The sequence below is a fragment of the Ictalurus furcatus genome, chromosome 22 (genome assembly GCF_023375685.1).
Source record: "Ictalurus furcatus strain D&B chromosome 22, Billie_1.0, whole genome shotgun sequence".
Taxonomy (NCBI): Eukaryota; Metazoa; Chordata; class Actinopteri; order Siluriformes; family Ictaluridae; genus Ictalurus; species Ictalurus furcatus.
Genome location: NC_071276.1, coordinates 1,726,959 through 1,745,921, shown reverse-complemented (window position 1 = coordinate 1,745,921; position 18,963 = coordinate 1,726,959). Strand labels below are relative to the sequence as shown.

Genomic DNA, 18,963 nt, shown 5'->3' with positions numbered 1-18,963 from the left:
CAACTTGCAATAATTGAGGGAAATATGAATTCTGCTCTCTACCAGAAAATCCTAAAGGAGAATGTCCGGTCTCCAGTCTGTAAGTTGAAACTCAAGCGTAACTGGATTATGCAGCAAGAAAATGATCCAAAGCGTAGGAGTAAATCCTAGTCCTAGAAGTAAGTGAAAGACTGATCTCCAGTTATCGGAAACGTTTGGTTGCGGTTGTTGCTGCAAAAGGTGGCACAACCAGATTTTAAGTTTAAGGGGCAATTAGTTTTTCACACAGGTGATAGGTGTTGGATAACTTTTTTCTTTTTTTGCTTCAATGAAAATAAATAAATAAATGAATTAATTAATTAATTCAAACTGTATTGTGTGTTTACTCGGGTTGTCTTTGTTTTATGTTGTATTTTGTTTGAAGATCTAAAACTATTTAGTATGAGATGTACACAAAAACAGAAGAAATAATTTTTCATATGATACAGATTCGACACCACTGTCTCTGATGGCTGTGTGTAAGCTCTGTGTTTACATTATTTTGTCTCATTGTCTAAATCCTCCTCATTGAACTGGATTGTGTCTGACGTTTGTGACATTTAGGTATGTGTTTCACATTCTGGGTTAGACACGCCTAAATTGCTGGGTTAGACATGCCTGAATTGGTGATTTAGACACGCCTGAATTTCTGGGTTAGACACGCCTAAATTGCTGGGTTAGACTCACCTGAATTAACACAGGATCACACAGGAGATACGATGTTCTGTTTTGTTGTTCTGTGTCTTCGGTTCTTGTTCTGTCCTGTTGATGCCTTGGCAAAAACCTAACTTAGATAAAAAAAAAACAAACTAAAACCTAACTCTTTAGATAAAATTTTCTGCTTTCTAAAAAAATGAATTCTGCTTAAAATCTGCAGGAAATGGAGGTCAGTCGTGCCTCGATGAAAGTCCTGCTGTTCCTCGGGATTATTTTTCCTCAGACGTCAGCGGGTGAGGGATTTTTCACTCTTTAATATTTAAATAACGATGCTGTATTTTGTACATATGTGTAAATAAATGAACACATTTAAACCACTGAGAAAAGCTTACGGGTGTAGTGTAAACAGATTTAGATGAAGTAAATGGATTAATATCTTTAATTTAATCATTAAGTTAATAACCAGGTGCTTTTGACTAATTAATATACATAATATACATACATACAGTTACCCATGATAAAGAAGAAAAAGCACACAGGTGATAAATATCCTCACTCAAAAACAGCTCAGACATGCCATAAAATGCAGAACTTGGTCTTAAAAAAACAAAGCACTTAAAAGTGCAAACGCAACAGGTCTCGAGATGTCTGAGGGGGAGACAGTATATCACCCAGACATCACATGTAATGGTATTTTGGGCAAACCAGGGGTGTTTCAACTGTATAAAAAGGGAGCCCCATTTCAGGGGACTTTGAGATCACTCTGGGACGTCCCTCTGTGCGGATCTTGTGTGGTGAGCAGTAATAAACCCTTGCTTTTCCTATTCACGGCTCTCTTGATTTTGTCATCCTCAAACTGATTTAAATACTTGATGATATAACTTAGTTGTGTTTAGCTTTTTGGAAAATTAGAGACATCACTGTATATAATATTTATATGCTTGCTGGTTGCATGTAATTTGAGCCAAAGTTATTGTTAGGACTTGTGAAGGGAATCCCCGGGTTACGATTGTTAAGAAGAGAGAAAGCGATAGTACACAAAAAAGACTGCGCCCTCACCTCGCCAAACACTTCCCACACCAAGCTTGCCAAATAACACACAGGCACACAAAGTTCAACTGACTGACAAGATCTCTGTTTATTCAAAGAAAGGCAGAGTATATATCAGGCTTGGCACACAACAGAGACAATGGGTTAACTATGGATTGCTATATTTTCATAATACATGAAGCATATCAATGTAGGACAGGAACAACTCCATATATGATTTTCAGGACGTCATAGGAATACAAGCAAATGCTATTCAGGAAGATACATGAACGCGTGCAAATGGAATACTTATCCTAAACATTAAATGTTGTTTGGGAATAACACAAGAAATACAGGTTTTCTCTTCTTCGCTCTCTGACCTTAATTAGTCAAAAAAAATAGCAAATTATTGTACAGTATGTCAGTACAGTACGCTGACACTGTAGACTCCTTCCATAAATGTTAATAAACACCTCCTTACAGGAAATTACATTTCAAAATATCAATGACTATACATACATATACATTTAAAAATCTGTTTATTGTTAGACTTCAATTATGTGGCACTAAGTCCCGTGAACATGCTGTTGCTATAGAAACTATAACCTATTGGAATGAGCGGGTTAATATAAATATAATATATATAATATGTGCAGCTGCACTACAGTCAGAGCTGCTTTAATAGAAAGCTAATCAACACCTTCTGACCAATCAGAATCCAGAATTCAACAGAACTGTGTTATAAAATTTTTAATGGCTGTTAATATAACACATCCCTATATATATGTACTGTTTCTTTCTCTTTAATGTAAATTATAATACAGTACAGTGGGATGAAGAGCAAAATAAACAGAAATTAAAAAATAAAATAAATCAAGTCAGACATGGCAGGTTTAGTGATGTCCACTATCCGGTGTCACACAGAAGAGTACCGGTTCTCTTTTCAGTCTGATTCCTTTCAAGGTTTTTACTTCATGTCTTCTCGGGGAGTTTTTCCGTGTCACTGTGTGGGTTTTAAATCTAAATCTACAGCCAGATTTTTGTGAAGCTTTTTGTTTCAACTGCATTGATCAGGATTTGTAGCTGAAACACTGCACCTGTAATTACTGTTTTATCAATTTCGCTCTTTATTTTACAGTCACACACACTATGCAGTACCTCTACACTGCACTCACACCAGGAATGAATTTCCCAGAGTTCACTGCTGTTGGTCTGGTGGATGGACAGCACATTGCGTATTACGACAGTAGCATCATGAAGATGATCCCAAAGACAGAGTGGATCCAGAAGATTAATGCTGATGATCCAGATTACTGGAAAACCAGGACACAACGTATGCAGAGTGATCAGGAGGATCTCCATCATCTTCTGCTTACAGTAACGAAAGACGTTAATCACACTAAAGGTAAAGATGAACACAGTTGTTAAAGCACTTTGTAACAGTCAGAGATAAAGCTGTAACTTTAACTTTAGTGTGTGTGTGTGTGTGTGTGTGTGTGTGTGTGTGTGTGTGTGTGTGTAGGAGTTCATACTCTACAGAGGATATACGGCTGTGAGCGTGATGATGACGGCACCACTAGAGGATACGATCAGTACGGTTATGATGGAAAAGATTTCCTGGCTTTGGATCTCAAAACTAGAACCTGGACTGCAGCTAATGATAAAGCTGAGATCATCAAACACAAGTGGGAGTCTACAGGAGCTGAGGGTTTATACAGGAAGTACTACCTGGAGAATGAGTGTATCGAGTGGTTAAAGAAGTTTGTGTCTTATGGCAAGGAAACTCTGGAGACGAAAGGTGATGTGTGTGATCTGCACTGTTACTGTAACTGCAGATGCTCTCTCTCTCTCACTCACACACACACACACACACACACACACACACATGCACACACACACAGACTTTGACATTTACATTCGCACACATATAAAATCAGTGTGAGTGAAATAAAATTTCAAACACAACTATTTCCACAGCCTTCAGAGCATTAATAAATGCACAGGATAAATAGTGCTCACTTTAATGTGTAAATCTCCATCTTTATAACCCTGTATGGCATTTTATCATCTTAAAACTAAACTGTCTTTTACATCCTTGTAGCCAAAAGAATCACATGACGAATAACTCCATCTCACTGCCTAGAGGAAAAATGATTGTGACACACTTCTATGTAAAATTTAGGTGCATTTAAAAGTCATCTGTAAATGAATAAATCTGACAGACTGGTTTAATATTTATGTCTCTGTGTCTCTGCAGTTCCTCCTACAGCGTCAGTGTTCCAGGAAGAAGAATCTTCTCCAGAGGTGGTGTGTCATGCTACAGGTTTCTTCCCCAAAACAGTGATGATCACCTGGCAGAAGGACGGAGAGGACGTGCATGAGGACGTGTAGCTCAGAGAGACGTTACCCAACCAGGATGGAAGCTTCCAGAAGAGAAGCATTCTGACAGTCTCAGCTGAGGATCTGCAGAAACACACCTACACCTGCGTGATTCAGCACAGCAGCTTGGAGAAGGAGATAGTGCTGCATGAGCACTACCATTGGAGATTGCCGAGAGGTTGGAAAAACACTTTCCTATAAAACTACAGATTTACACTGAAAGCTGATTTATTTCTGCAGCAGATCATAAAGACTCTGTGCTGATTTAACAGACGGGGCTCCGATTGGTATCATCGTCGCGGCTCTCGCGGCTGTTGCGGCTCTCGTGGCTCTCCTGGTTCTCAATGTTGCTGTTGTTGCTGGAATTGTGGTCTGGAAGAAGATGAACTCTGGTGAGAGGAGGAAGATTTACACTTTCTAATTCTTGAAAGGGGATTTGATGAATATTTGACATATTTTTACGCTTTAACTGATAAATTAGACGAGACAATAAGCTGATATTGACTAATTGTCTCGTGAAACCAAACCCAGTCCACAGATTTTATAATAACTGTCTGTCCATCATCTGTGTTTCAGGCTTCAAACCTGTTCCACCCAAACCCGGTAAGTGAACCTTTATGATCCAGAAATGATGTTTAAATCCAGTACATTATTGACTCGCAGTGTTTACTTCACTTTCTGATGATTTGAATGTTTTACAGCCTCTGAAGGAGATTCTTCCTCCAACAACTCTTAAAGTGGACTGTGTGTGTTCCCGCTGCACTGAGAGAGTAAGACATGATGTTGTTTACGGTGTAATATGGAATAAAGATCTGTGTATCTTCACGCTGCACTGAGAGAGTAAGACGTGATGTTGTTTACGGTGTAATATGGAATAAAGATCTGTGTATCTTCACGCTGCACTGAGAGAGTAAGACGTGATGTTGTTTACGGTGTAATATGGAATAAAGATCTGTGTGTGTTCCCGCTGCACTGAGAGAGTAAGACATGATGTTGTTTACGGTGTAATATGGAATAAAGATCTGTGTATCTTCACGCTGCACTGAGAGAGTAAGACGTGATGTTGTTTACGGTGTAATATGGAATAAAGATCTGTGTGTGTTCCCGCTGCACTGAGAGAGTAAGACGTGATGTTGTTTACGGTGTAATATGGAATAAAGATCTGTGTGTGTTCCCGCTGCACTGAGAGAGTAAGACGTGATGATGTTTACGGTGTAATATGGAATAAAGATCACCAACGATTTTTCCAGTCTTCAACTGTCCAGTTTGGGTGAGTCTGTGCCCATGATAGCCTCAGATGTTTGATCTTGGCTGACAGGAGTGGAACCTGATGTGGTCTTCTGCTGCTGTAGTCCATCCACCTCAAGGTTGGATTTTTTATGTATGCTGAGATGCTTTTCTGCTCACCATGGTTGTAAAGTGGGATTATTTGAGTTACTATAGACTTCCTGTCAGATCAGACCCATCTGGTCATTCTCCTCTGATCTCTCTTCAACAAGATGTTTCAGCCTGAAGACCCTCTGCTCACAGGATGTTTTTGTTTTTCACATCATTCTGTGTAAACTCTAGAGACTGTTGTGTGAAAAAAAACCCAGCAGATTACTTCAGTTTCTGAAATACTCAAACCAGCCCGCCACAGTTAAAGTCAGAGATCAGACGTATTCACCTTTCTGATTCGGATGGAATTAACTGCGGTTAATCTCTTGAAGTTTAAAAAAATGTCGCCATAGATTTTGTTTTACTGTATTAAACCACTTTAAAAATGTTTTTAACTCAAGTGTTTGTTTTTCCTCCACAACACAACTTCATCATTAAGAATATTTTATTACTTTTGTAATATAAGATACTGTATTGATGTAAGTGCTTCCACGAGCCACAATTGGAGGGGGGGGGGGTGCCTATAAAAACACATTTTAATTTTGAACTTAAGAAGATTTTTTTAACACCATAAATGCAAAATATAAACAACAAAATCCTTTTATAAAGAGAAAAACAAATAAATCTAGTGAACTAATTACTAAAAAAAGAAGAAAAAACATCAGTCATAGCATTTTCTTTCTGCACCAGAATTAATCAGTTATTCTGTGTTTAATTTTGGAAGGAACAGGGTTTGCTTCTCATAACATAGAATACATCTACAGTGTGTATGCATTAATATTTTTCTCGTGCTTCTATGGTCACTGTTACTCACATCCTAATGTTATCTTATGTTAAAACATTCACATAAACACGCACAGCAAGCGAATATCAATCAATGCAAGCAATGTAACACAAGAAAGAAGTTAGGTCAATACTGCAAAATAAACAAGACAACCAATTGCATTCAACAAAACATTTGATTATATATCCAGGAAGAGGGTAGATAACTTTTTCCTTGTGTAGGTAGTCTTCATAGAAACTCATTCCACCTCCTACAGGGAGAGAAAGGGGGAAAAGAAAGTATTAAAGAGCCATGGTAATTTAATCTCCTTATAAACAGCAGAATACCTGCTTATACCAACAGACCAGACTGAGGTGTGTAGAGGTGTGTAGAGGTGTGTGTGTGGTTATGTTGTATTATTTGCCTGTATTAAAGAAATAAAAGAAATAATAATAAGAATATCCCATCTGTTCAACAGCTGGAACTTGAGATTTACTGTATCAGTGACTATAGGGAGATCTCTTGCTTTAGACTTCTCTATGTGTGTACATTTGTTTACTGACGGAGTAAAGTTCAAAGTACCACCTGAGCAGAAGCGTACATGTGCTTCATTCAGGGAAATTGGAAGCACCAGTAATCTTTCTTTGATGTTCTCAAAAGTCTACAAGCCATTTTGTTCTGGGAAATAAAAAAATTCTAATTTTCACAATTATAAGTCACAGAGAGAGAAAAAAAACCTCAGGAGAGTTGTGTTAGGCAACTTTCATCACTGTATTCAATCGAACAGCTGTTAAAAATAAGACTTCAGTTCGGTGATGATGTACAAGCAGCTGGGTAAGAGTCTTCTCTCCCTAGACCTGTCTCACCACAAGACCGTGCGGACTCGGTAGTCTGTTTATTATTTCCTCCACTGCATTCTGACTGTCCCTTCACACACACTCACATACTCACACACTCACTCTCTCTCTCACTCACTCACTCACTCACTCACTCACACACACACACACACACACACACATACGCACACACCCACACACTCACACACCCACACACACACACACCCACACACACACACACACACACATACGCACACATACGCACACACTCACACACCCACACACACACACACACACACACACACACACACACAGTGAAGACCAGTGACGGGGTTCGGTAATGGAGCTGTTTGGAGGAAACTATCGGTTATCCCAGCGCACGCGCGTCACTTCCGCATTCTCCGAGTTCTACAGAAGTCTAGGGGCGTGTCCCAACTCGTTTCCGATGGCGCTGATAGACACTGAAATGTCCACCGTAACGGTCTGATAGCTGTGTGTAAGAACACCCGCGTTTACAGTATTCTGTTTCACTGAAGTTCAGATCTAAATCCTCCTCACTGACCTGGACTGCATGCATAATTATTCAGCTTTCTGTTTCTTTAGACACATCTGAAGAAAAGTCAGACAGGAGATCGGACGCTGTTCTGATTTGGTGTTCCATGTTTCCGGTTCTTGTTCTGTCCTGTTGATGTTTTGATGAAAACCTAACTGCGGTAAGCACGAGCTCTTAAACACAATGTACCGTGTAAAATGCGGGTGTTTTCCTTCATACTGTGGTGTGTTTCTGAGTGAAACAGACTCCGCACTGCCGCTTCATGATATTGTTTCTGTATCTTACTTTCACTGTTTGTTAAAACATTGTTTTATAGTGAAATGTGAAGATGGTATTGAAATGAGATTTACTGAAGCCATGAATAAGTATGCTGCAAATTTTAAAGATCCTAAACTAATGGAAAAGTGTCCCAAATGTCCCAGGATATCATTAAACATGTGTTTTTACAATATAATAAACTTTTCTCAAGTGGTTACAGAAGATGAAAGGAATGATGTTAGACCCACCTGTTGTCTTAACTATGAGTTACTGTAATTCCTCATGCACACGCACATCTAAATTCCAGACGATTCAAGTTTCTCCACAGTAACAGAAGGGAATTAAAAAAATTGTGCTTCCTAAAAATGAATTCTGTTTAAAATCTGCAGGAAATGGAGGTCAGTCGTGTCTCGATGAAAGTCCTGCTGTTCCTCGGGATTATTTTTCCTCAGACGTCAGCAGGTGAGTATGATTTTTTTTCACTCTTTAATATTTAATAATGAGTGAAAAAAAGCATATTTTTGTGTTATTCCTAAACAACAACCTTTAATGTTTAGCAACATTAAAGGTTGTTGTTTGGGAATAACACAAAAATACAGGCTCTCTCTCTCTTTCTCTTTGTTAAAGTTAATAAGCGAAAAATAGCAGCTAATTATTGTACAGTATGTGGAGTGCTGACACTGGAGACTCCTTCCATAAATGTTAAATTAACATCTCCTTACAGAAAATTTCACCATATCAATGATTATACAGTGTTCTTTGTGAAATATTTTTTAAATCCTTCACGTTTTTTCCCCTCATGTCGTGTCATGTCATTTTTGTTAAGCTGTTTCAACTGCGTTGATCAGGATTTATAGCTGAAACACTGCAACTCTAATGACTGTTTAATCGAAACGTCTTTAATCACAGTTTTGCTCTTTATTTTACAGACACACACACTCTGCAGTTCCTCTACACTGCACTCACACCAGGAGAGAATTTCACTGCTGTCGGTTTGTTGGATGGAGAGCAGATTGTGTATTATGACGTCAACATCAGGAAGATGATCCCAACTAGTGAGTGGATCGATGCTGCTGATGATCCATATGTCTGGAAAACCCAGACACAGCTTATGCAGAGTGATCAGGAGAATCTCAAACAGCTTTTACTTGAAGTCATGAAAGACTTTAATCACACTGAAGGTAAAGATGAACACAATTTTGAAAGCACTTTGTAACAGTCAGAGATAAAGCTACAAGTCACTCTCTTGTGGCCGTGGCCTGGCTGGTTTTTTTTTTTAGTAGCTATATATGTGCAGTGGCATGCAAAACTTTTGGCACCTCTAGTCAAAATTTCTGTTACTGTGAATAGTTAAGTGAGTAGACGATGAACTGATCTCCAAAAGGCATAAAGTTAAAGATTAAACATTTGTTTAAACATTTTAAGCAAGATTAGTGGGTTTTTTTTTTTTTTGCTTGTTTTATACAATTTTCGAGTAAAAAATAAAAGAAAGGAGCACCATGCAAAAGTTTGGCCACCCCAAGAGTTTTTAGCTCTCGGATAACTTTTACCAAAGTTTCAGACCTTCATTAGCTTGTTAGAGTTATGACTTGTTCATAATCATTAGGAAAGGCCAGGTGATGCAAATTTAAATAAATAAATAAATAAATAAATAAATAAATAGTCTGACTCCTTAAACCTTGCCCCAATAATCAGCAGCCATGGGCTCCTCTAAGCAGCTGCCTGTATCTCTGGAAATTAAAATAATTGATGTCCACAAAGCAGGAGACAGCTATAAGAAGTCAGCAAAGCATTTTCAGGAAGCTGTTTCCTCAGTTCGAAAGGTAATTTTTAAATGGCAGTTCAGAGGAACGGTAGAAGTCAAGATAAGGTCTGGAAGACCAAGAAAACTTTCTGGGAGAACTGCTCGTAGCATTGCAAGAAAGGCAAATCAATACCCCTGTTTGGCTGCAAAAGACCTTCAAGAAGATTGATCAGACTCTGGAGTGGTGGTGCTCTGTTCTCGTGTGCAGCGACACCTTCACAAATCTGACCTTCATGGAAGACTCATCAGAAGAAACCCTTTCCTGCGTCCTCATCACAACATTCAGCATCAAAAAGAAAAGAAAACCTCTCCAACAGTTACTGTAAGCACAGGGGAGGATCGATCATGCTTTGGGCTTGTGTTGCAGACAATGACAAGGGGAACACTGGTAGAAGGAAGAATAGGTTGAATTAAATACCAGCAAATTCTGGACGCAAACATCACACAGCTGAAGCTGAAAAGAGGATGGCTTCTACAACAGGATAATGATCTTAAACACATCTCAAAATCAACAATGGACTACCTCAAGAGGTGCAAGCTGAAGGTTTTGGCATGGCCCTCACAGTCCCTTGACCTAAACATCATCAAAAATCTATGGATAGACCTCAAAAGAACAGTGCATGCAAGACAGCCCAAGCATCTCGCAGAACTAGAAAACTTTTGCAACGAAGAATGTGAGAAAATCCCCCAAAACAAGAATTGAAAGACACGTAGCTGGCTACACAAAGCATTTACAAGCTGTGATACTTGTCAAAGGGGGCGTTACTAAGTATTGACCATGCAGGGTGCCCAAACTTTTGCTTTGGATCCTTTTTTTTTTTTTTTGGTAAAAGATGGAAATAAAAAAGAAATCTTGCTTAAAATATTAATGAAATGTGTCATTTTAAACTTTTTTGAGTTACAGTTTCCACCCTGAAGTTGATTATTTTCCTGTAACAGCATGCCTCCAAGTGTTTTATTCCTCTTGCACCACTGCAACTATACAAACATCATCATATATGTCTCACTTATGTTGTATGTCGTTCTCTCGCCAGCTTACCCCCACTGCTATTAGTTCCCAATGGAAGAAAAAATTATTATAGTGATTTTATGTTATCCTGTCATATACAAGACCTCTCATTAAATGTGTATAGAAACATTACAAACAAAAATAAAGACTGGAAGGTAGTAGCGGAGCTCGTTGGTGCCACAGGTGAGTGTAAGTAGCTAGTACAGTTAATTTGGCAGCCAATTTTATTTGTTAATCTACAAGCTATATTGCTGTTACTGTTTCTCATCAGAACTAAATACAACATCGTTATATAAATATTAAAGAGTGCAAAATAACATACTCTCCTGCTGACGTCTGAGGAAATATAATCATGAGGAACAGCAGGACTTTCATCGAGGCAGTTCATTCCTCTTGGTCATTTTCACCAAAAACCAAGAAAAGAAGGTCTAATAAAATAGTCAACACCTGCCACATAATGACTGACGTACCTGTAGAAATGATAGGCTAGGAATAATGAGCGCAAGCTTTATATGACAGCTTGGCCAAAAATTATGTTCGTACAATTCAGCATGTTTCACGACGTCATGACATGCATACAAAATCTTTAATAACTCTTTAATTACATGTTCGAATAAAGGGCAAGAATGTCAATTTTCCTATGTCAGACATCACTTTTGACCATTACTGTATGTACAAAATACAACATCGTTGTTTAAATATTAAAGAGTGAAAAAAAATCATACTCACCTGCTGACGTCTGAGGAAAAATAATCACGAGGAACAGCAGGACTTTCATCGAGACATGACTGACCTCCATTTCCTGTAGATTTTAAGCAGAATTCATCTCTTAGGAAGCACAATTTTTAAAATTCCCTTCTGTTACTGTGGAAAAACTTGAATCTTCTGGAATTTAGATGTGCGTGTGCATGAGGAATTACAGTAACTCATTGTTAAGACAATAGGTGAGATCTAACATCATTCCTTTCATCTTCGGTAACGACTTTATGGACAACCCCCCCCCCCCCCACCTCATCCAAAATTTGATACTGAAAATTCACATATTAAGAACATAGTTTTAGGATTACAGTTACCGTTTGAATTCACGTGATTTCTGAGTGATAGAAGCTCCCACAGCATGGGGAAATTGTAGGGTGCTGTGGATGTCCTGTGGACAGATGTATTCTCTGCTCCATAACCTACCAGAGTTCATTACAGGGGACATATAGAAAATATTATGTACTGTATATTGGGGGGGGGCAGATTGGTATTTCCTCAACATTGGGGGGAACACGACCCCCACCAAAGAATGCATGGTCACGCCCATGGTTTCTGTGTGTTATTGCAGGAGTTCATACTCTACAGAGGATATATGGCTGTGAGCTTGATGATGACGGCACCACTAGAGGATACGATGAGTACCGTTATGATGGAGAAGATTTCCTCAGTCTGGATCTGAGAACTGGAATCTGGATTGCAGCTAAAGATAAAGCTGAGATCACCAAAGAGAAGTGGGAGTCTACAGGACACCACGCTAAATACGGGAAGCGCTACCTGGAGGAGGAGTGTATCAAGCAGTTAAAGACGTTTTTGGCTCCACAGAAAGGTAAAGTGTGTGATCTGCTCTGTTACTGTAACTGCAACTGCTCTCTCTCTCTCTCTCTTTCTCTCTCTCTCTCTCTCACACACACACACACACACACACCTTCACATTTACATTCACACATGCAAAATATGAATATGTGGATATATATGTATGCTTAGAATTTTATCATCTTTACATCACACACAAACATGTTCTATCTTTAAATATCTGCATGTAAAATAGTTTTACTCTTCCGCGCTACATTTAGCTATGTGTATTTTAAATATGTACATATATTTCCAAGTACAAAACTAAACTGTCTTTTACATCCTTGTAGACAAAACAATGTTGATCACATGACAAGTAACTCAATGTCACTGCCTAGAGGAGAAAATGACACACTAAATAAAATGTAGTTACAATTAAAAGTCATCTGTAAACGTATACATTTCACAAAGTGGTCTAATTCCGAGAAGTCAGAGAAACACTTTCTGAAAGGAAATTCTCTTATATGTACTCTCTTATATTATGAACTGTATTAAGACACCTTGGATACGGGGAATACTGGGTTATAGTTTCTGTGTGTGTGTCTCTGTGCTATCAAATACCTATGATGAATGTATTCATTTAATTACCTCTTTAAATAAGCTGATCAACTGCCATCCTTTATCATAGCTGACACATGTAGACTTATTTTGTAGTATGACCCTATGTGCTGTGTTTTGTCTAAATCTGACTAGCACCTCAGAAGTTAAAACCCGCCTACTACACAATGCTGTTTTCAATGTGTATAAATACTCCTGTTCTAGACGAAACAAGCTGGACGTCACTGTGAGCATGCATGTGTCAGTGTGTGTTCGTTTAGACTCCCCAGATCTGAAACGCTCTGAGGAAAACCACACTTTCTAGCTCATAGCATAGAACTAAGAGTTAAAAGAAATAATAAGGTTGAAAGCGCTGACGGAGGACTGAAAGACATAATCCGAGATTCCTGAGATACATGGAAATCTAACACTTTCCTATATAAAACTACAGGTTTGCAGTGTGAAAGCTGATTTACTGATGCAATACATAATGAAGACTCTGTGCTGTTTTAACAGAAATAATTATATGTACATTTGGGCCTGCACCGAGAGTGGTGGAGTGGATTTGGGTCATCATGGTTACAGTTGGTCTCCTCACCGTCTTCATTATCTGTGTTGCTGGAGTTCCCATTTGGATGAAAAGGAAGAATGGTAAGGCAGGAAGAAAGAAAGTTAAAGACAACACATTTAGAAATCTTTGTATTCTTAATTAATATATATATATATATATATATATATATATATATATATATATATATATATATATATATATATATATATATATATATATATATATATATATATATATATTCAGTGGCAAGAAAAAGTATGTGAATCTTTTGGAATTTCATGGTTTTCTGAATAAATTTGTCATAAAATGTGATCTGATCTTCATCTAAGTCAGGGGTATTGACAAATATAATGTGTCTAAAATAATAACACGAAAAAAATTCTGATCCCTCATTTCTTTATTGAACACACTCATTCAACATTCATAATGGCAGTGGAAAAAGTAAGTGAACCTCAACCAGGCGCTTCCTGTAGCTGTGGATCAGACCTGCACATCGTTCAGGAGGAATTTTAGCCCATTCTTCCTGGCAGAACTGCTTTAGCTCGGTCATATTCTTTGGATGTCTCATGTGTCTGGCTCTCTTCAAGTCATTCCAGAGCATCTCTATTGGGTTGAGGTCTGGGCTCTGACTCCGCCCCTCCAAAAGGCGGATTTTGTTTTTCTGAACCCATTCTGTTGTGGATTTGCTCCGGTGTTTTGGGTCGTTGTCCTGTTGCATCACCCAACTTCTACACACTTTCAGCTGACGTACAGACATTCTCACATTATCCTGAAGACTTGTCTGATATACTTGGGAATTCATCTTCCCCTCAATGATTGCAAGCTGGCCAGGCCCTGATGCAGCAAAGCAGGCCCAAATCATGATGTTTCCTCCACCATACTTTACGGTTGGGATGATGTTTTCATGTGATATGCCGTGCCCTTTCTACACCAGATGTAGTGCTGTGTGGTTTTTCCAAGTAGTTCAATCTTAGTTTCATCAGTCCACAAAACATTTTAATATACCGCTGTGGAGTGTCAATGTGCTCTTTTGCAAACTTCAGGCATGCTCTTTTTAGTAAGCAGTGGCTTCCTTCCTTGGTGTCCTGCCGTAGATACCCTGCGTGTTCAATGTTGTACATATTGTAGACTCATGAACAGAGATGTTAGCCAGTTCCAATGATGCCTTCAAATCTTTGGCTGTCATTCGGGGTTGTTTCTTTACATCATAGATGAGTCTTCGATGTGCTCCTGGTGTCATTTTGACTGGGTGCCCACTTCTTGGTAGAGTAGCAACAGTCCCAAAGTGTCTCCATTTGTAGAATGTTTGCCTAACTGTAGACTGGTGAATTTCTAAAGTCTTTGAAATCACTTTGTGACCCTTGCCATCTTTATGTAAATCAACAATTCTTGATCATAGATCCTCTGAAAGCTCTTTTTGGCGAGGCATGGCTCACATAAGCATGTGCTTCTTGTGCAGATCAAACTCCTCCAAAAGTTTGAGGGGTTTTTATCAGTCAAAGTAGCTGTAGTCCACACCTCCAAACTTCTTAACCAGACTCCAGGTCTGCTAAAACCTGACTGGTGACCGGATTCACAGCCTCTTTCCACTGTGACTCCCACCAGGAAAAGCAAAAGAAACCTGAATCAATGAATAAATGAATGAACATAATAGCTGATGTCCATTTTCGGTCTTTCAGACTCCAAATCTGTTCTAACCCCAGGCAGCCCCAGTTCCTGTAAGTGAATCTTTATAATCAGTGTTATTTAACTGTAATGTTTCATCCACATGTTAACACTTTATTTCTTTCACAGCCTCTAAATTACTTTTACCACCAGCATTTTAAACTCCAGATGTGTTCATGAGGAAATGAAAGAGTAAGATTTTATATTATTTTATATTATGGATTGATGAACACATGTTTCCTGAACTCATCTAATGTTTTTTCTTTGTTTTTCTTTCTAGGAGAGAGGAGGAAAGAGAGAGGTGGAAGGAACATAGAGATTATATAGTGTAGAGAGGAGGACGACGTGTCCGATATGAAGACACAAAGATATTTGTGTCAAAGATGTGTCAGATATTTGCTTTTCTGAAGGAAAGCAGTGTGTGTAAAGTGTATAATAATTTTGATCAATAGAATTGAATTAGTTATTCACACCAAAGATCTGGTAAACATTACTACCAACAAATATTAATGAGACTATCATCAATCACCAATGCTAACAAAAAAAAGAAATAGCAAAAACATTCTTTTGTTCTTTTCAATGATGCATTTTACTCGCTTTGGGCTGTTGTCAAGTCCAAGTCCTCGAGTCAAGGCCAAGTCAAGTTCGAATCCAAATGAAAACAAGATTAAGTCATGATCAAGACCAAAATCCAACCATTTGTTTTTGAGGCCAAGCTTTTACTTCAACTAGTTGGCTTCATTCATGCATTGCACCAATCATTAGGTCTGTTTTTTACAAGAAGGAATTACTACTTCTAAAAAAAGAAGGCAACACATAAATTATTTCTTGCAAAGTCTCAGTAGAGATCAAGAGCATAATTAGCGAGACCAGAGCCGAAACAAGTCCAGGTCAGTACAGTTAACATTTTAAGAGACTCGAGTCCTACAGCCTTATTTTACATTGTTTTTATATTATATTAATAATTGTACTTTTATTGTATTTATATATATTCTGAGTTTGATGGTTATCAGTGTGCATCAGAATTGGATTCACTGTGCATGTAAAGGATGTGAAATATACTGTAGTGTTTTTAGGAGGTTCAGCTATTAATCTGAAACTTAAACTGCAGTACTGATTTTTCCATCGGATCTGATGCAGGTCAGTAGATGTTATTTGGTATTTCTCTTCTGAAGTGTTATCCTATTTTTCATTATCGATATTGTATTGAATATTTTACCAAATATTACAAAGTGCTTCCAGAGTTTATATTCACAAAGCATTACATGTAAAGTATATGATCAGCAAAGTGTAATGCAACATTAGAGAAAGTCATAAATCGCTCTAGATGTCATTTGCAATCGTGTCATTTGCAAAGTTTCAGAAATTGTGCTTGCAATTATATTATATATTATGTTTTATAGTATTATATTATTCATGCATTGCCCTGCGATGGAATGGCACCCTGTCCAGGGTGTACCCCGCCTTGTGCCCGATGCTCCCTGGGATAGGCTCCAGGTTCCCCCACGACCCTGAAGAAGGAGTAAGCGGTAGAAGATGGATGGTCTTGTAAATACTTTGACATTATTTTTAATGTCAAATGTAGGCTCCATATGATAGAGGTTCTACACCATGGTGATAGCTTTGTGTAAGGACATCTGTGTTTACGGTGTTTTGTTTCATTTATGTACAAATCTAAATCCTCCTCACTGAACTGGTTTGGGTGTATTATGTCACTGTCTGGTCTTTGTGATGTTCAGGTTTCTGTTTCACTGGGTTATAAACATCTGAATAAACACAGGATCTTACAGTAGATACAATGTTGTTCTGGCCCTGTCCCAACTTTTTTTTAGATGTGTTGCTTCCATGAAATTCAAAATTTATAAAATCATTGCATTCTGTTTTTATTTACATTTTGCACAGCGTCCCAACATTTTTGTTGAATTGGGGATGTAAATAAATCAGGCACGGCAGTTTTATTGATGGAGGTGGTGTTAAGACAAAGATAAAAGTTAAAACCGTGTGTGATGGGGTTTTTCTTAGTAAATTGTGGTGAAAGTGTACTTATTGGGTGGGAAAACCCTCAGATTTAGTTTAAACAGCTGAACTAATAGTGGACAACAGAGCCCTCTTGTGGCCAAATCACAGTTGCATTTCTAAAAAAAACTAAACAAAAAAAACCAATACTGTATTAAGGGGGAAAAAAGAAATTTTCTTAGCCTAGAAAATCAGTTATGTGAGTGAGCACACATTTCTTCCTCCCAGTACACGGCACGTAGTATTGGGTTTTACTCACTTACCAAGCGGTTGTCCTTTGTTCTCGTTTTGTTTGATGATCTCTGACCTCGTTTATAGTTTCTCGACTCTGATTATTGCTTCGCCCTGTTTATGCCTGTTTGTCGATCGCCTGACCTTTTGCATGTTTCTGGACTACGTTTTTGGATTACGATTTGGATTTGTTTGCCGTTGTCCCGTTTAATAAAACTGTTAACTGCACATGCATCCGTCCTAATCTCCCTTAGTCTCCCTTATGACACCTTGGAGGCAGTGTGCCCACTGACACTGTTGCTGTTTGTACACTGTCCGTCTGACATCCGATATCATGACTTGTGGATGGAGTGGAGAATTGTTGTGAACCGTGGCCCTGCTGAGATGTACTCTAAAAGAAAAGGGCAAAATAAAGATTTAATTCCATTTGATGGAAATGAAACATTTAAACTATTGAAGCTTATGAAATCAACAGACAAAGACACAAAACACAGACAGGTGCACACGGTTGATACGGATGGCTCTAAACAAAGACACGTAGTGCATCTACCATAGCCATGTAGATAAACTTTTGACCCCAGGACAACAAAGGTAAACAAATGATTACTACATTTGTAATAAACATAAATCCATCTCCACACTTGATCACTTGTGAAGATCGTAAGAATGACAAACATTATGTGTTACTCTGCACGTTTATATGTAAAACCATCTAGTACTGTAAAAAATGTAGGGATCATCTTTGATCCCTCCCTCACCTTTGAAGCTCACATAAACTCTGTTTCTAAAATTGGCTTCTTTCACCTTTATCGCATTGCTCACCTCCGTCCCTTCATTAACCTCGAAGACGCTGAAACACTGGTTCATGTATTTATTTCCTCACGTCTTAACTATTGCAATGCTCTCCTCATTGGTTTACCTGTTAATTCTATTGCTAGGTTGCAATATATTCAAACCTCTGCGACTAGACTTCTCACACATACCAAGATCTCAGCTCACATTACTCCAATCCTGTCTTAACTGCATTGGCTACCGGTTTCATTTCACATTAAATATAAAATAAGCCTTCTTACATTTAAATCACTTCACAGTTCTTAGTGAACTGCTTCTCCCGTACAACCTGACCCACTCTCTCAGGTCTCTGGGCTCAGACTCCTCTCTGTCCCTAGATCTCGTCTCTCTACCATGGGTGGCAGATCTTTCAGTGTTGTAGCACCAAAATCTGGAATTCACTCCTTCTGATTCTTCACAGCATCACATCCATCTCCGAGTTCAAATCCCTATTAAAAACATATCTGTTTTCTCAATGCTATCTGTCCTAATCTATTATAAGGCATTTTCTCAATGACTGTACTGTGTATTTCTTTTCTGTGTTTGGTTGCTCATTGTTTTTCACATTGTGTGTTTGTCCATGATTGTTCATTGTTTATGTATCATTGTACTGTAAAGTGTCCTTGAGCTCTGGAAAGGCGCTATATAAATTAAACCTATTATTATTATTATTATTATTATTATTATTATTAAAAATTCCCACAGTTGAATATCAAAACTTTAGCTAGCACGTTAGCAGAAACTTTAGCTAGCACGTTAGCAACACAAAACACCGTATTTGAACAGTCAACAGCAGAACAAAGTAGAAAATAATTTTA

The 18,963-nt window shown here is 38.2% G+C and overlaps 1 protein-coding gene and 1 pseudogene across 5 annotated transcripts; both read left to right on the top strand.

Moving 5' to 3' along the window:
* Positions 1–788: 788 nt before the first annotated feature.
* The window catches only part of LOC128599201 (BOLA class I histocompatibility antigen, alpha chain BL3-7-like), a 56,326-nt pseudogene continuing 38,151 nt past the window's right edge, over positions 789–18,963 (top strand).
* LOC128599195 (major histocompatibility complex class I-related gene protein) lies at positions 7,470–17,917 on the top strand. Of its 5 annotated transcripts, none has more exons than XM_053610670.1 (9): positions 7,470–7,555; positions 7,663–7,772; positions 8,260–8,332; positions 8,800–9,051; positions 12,011–12,268; positions 13,348–13,482; positions 15,082–15,120; positions 15,197–15,260; positions 15,363–17,915. In XM_053610670.1, the coding sequence occupies exons 3-8, from the start codon at positions 8,263–8,265 to the stop codon at positions 15,226–15,228; spliced, it is 786 nt and encodes a 261-aa protein (XP_053466645.1). In that variant the 5' UTR covers positions 7,470–7,555; positions 7,663–7,772; positions 8,260–8,262; the 3' UTR covers positions 15,229–15,260; positions 15,363–17,915. The 5 variants fall into 5 exon arrangements, with proteins under 5 accessions (XP_053466645.1, XP_053466644.1, XP_053466648.1 ...); XM_053610669.1 differs by having other exon boundaries at positions 15,197–15,259; positions 15,348–17,914; XM_053610671.1 differs by having other exon boundaries at positions 7,490–7,551; positions 15,197–15,259; positions 15,348–17,914.

Excerpts from the sequence above, each read along its gene's own strand:
- LOC128599195 (XM_053610670.1), top strand. The coding sequence starts at position 8,263 with ATGGAGGTCAGTCGTGTCTCGATGAAAGTCCTGCTGTTCCTCGGGATT. Across the intron at positions 9,052-12,010 it reads AGACTTTAATCACACTGAAG|GAGTTCATACTCTACAGAGG; the intron begins GTAAAGATGAAC and ends GTGTTATTGCAG. Across the intron at positions 12,269-13,347 it reads GTTTTTGGCTCCACAGAAAG|AAATAATTATATGTACATTT; the intron begins GTAAAGTGTGTG and ends CTGTTTTAACAG.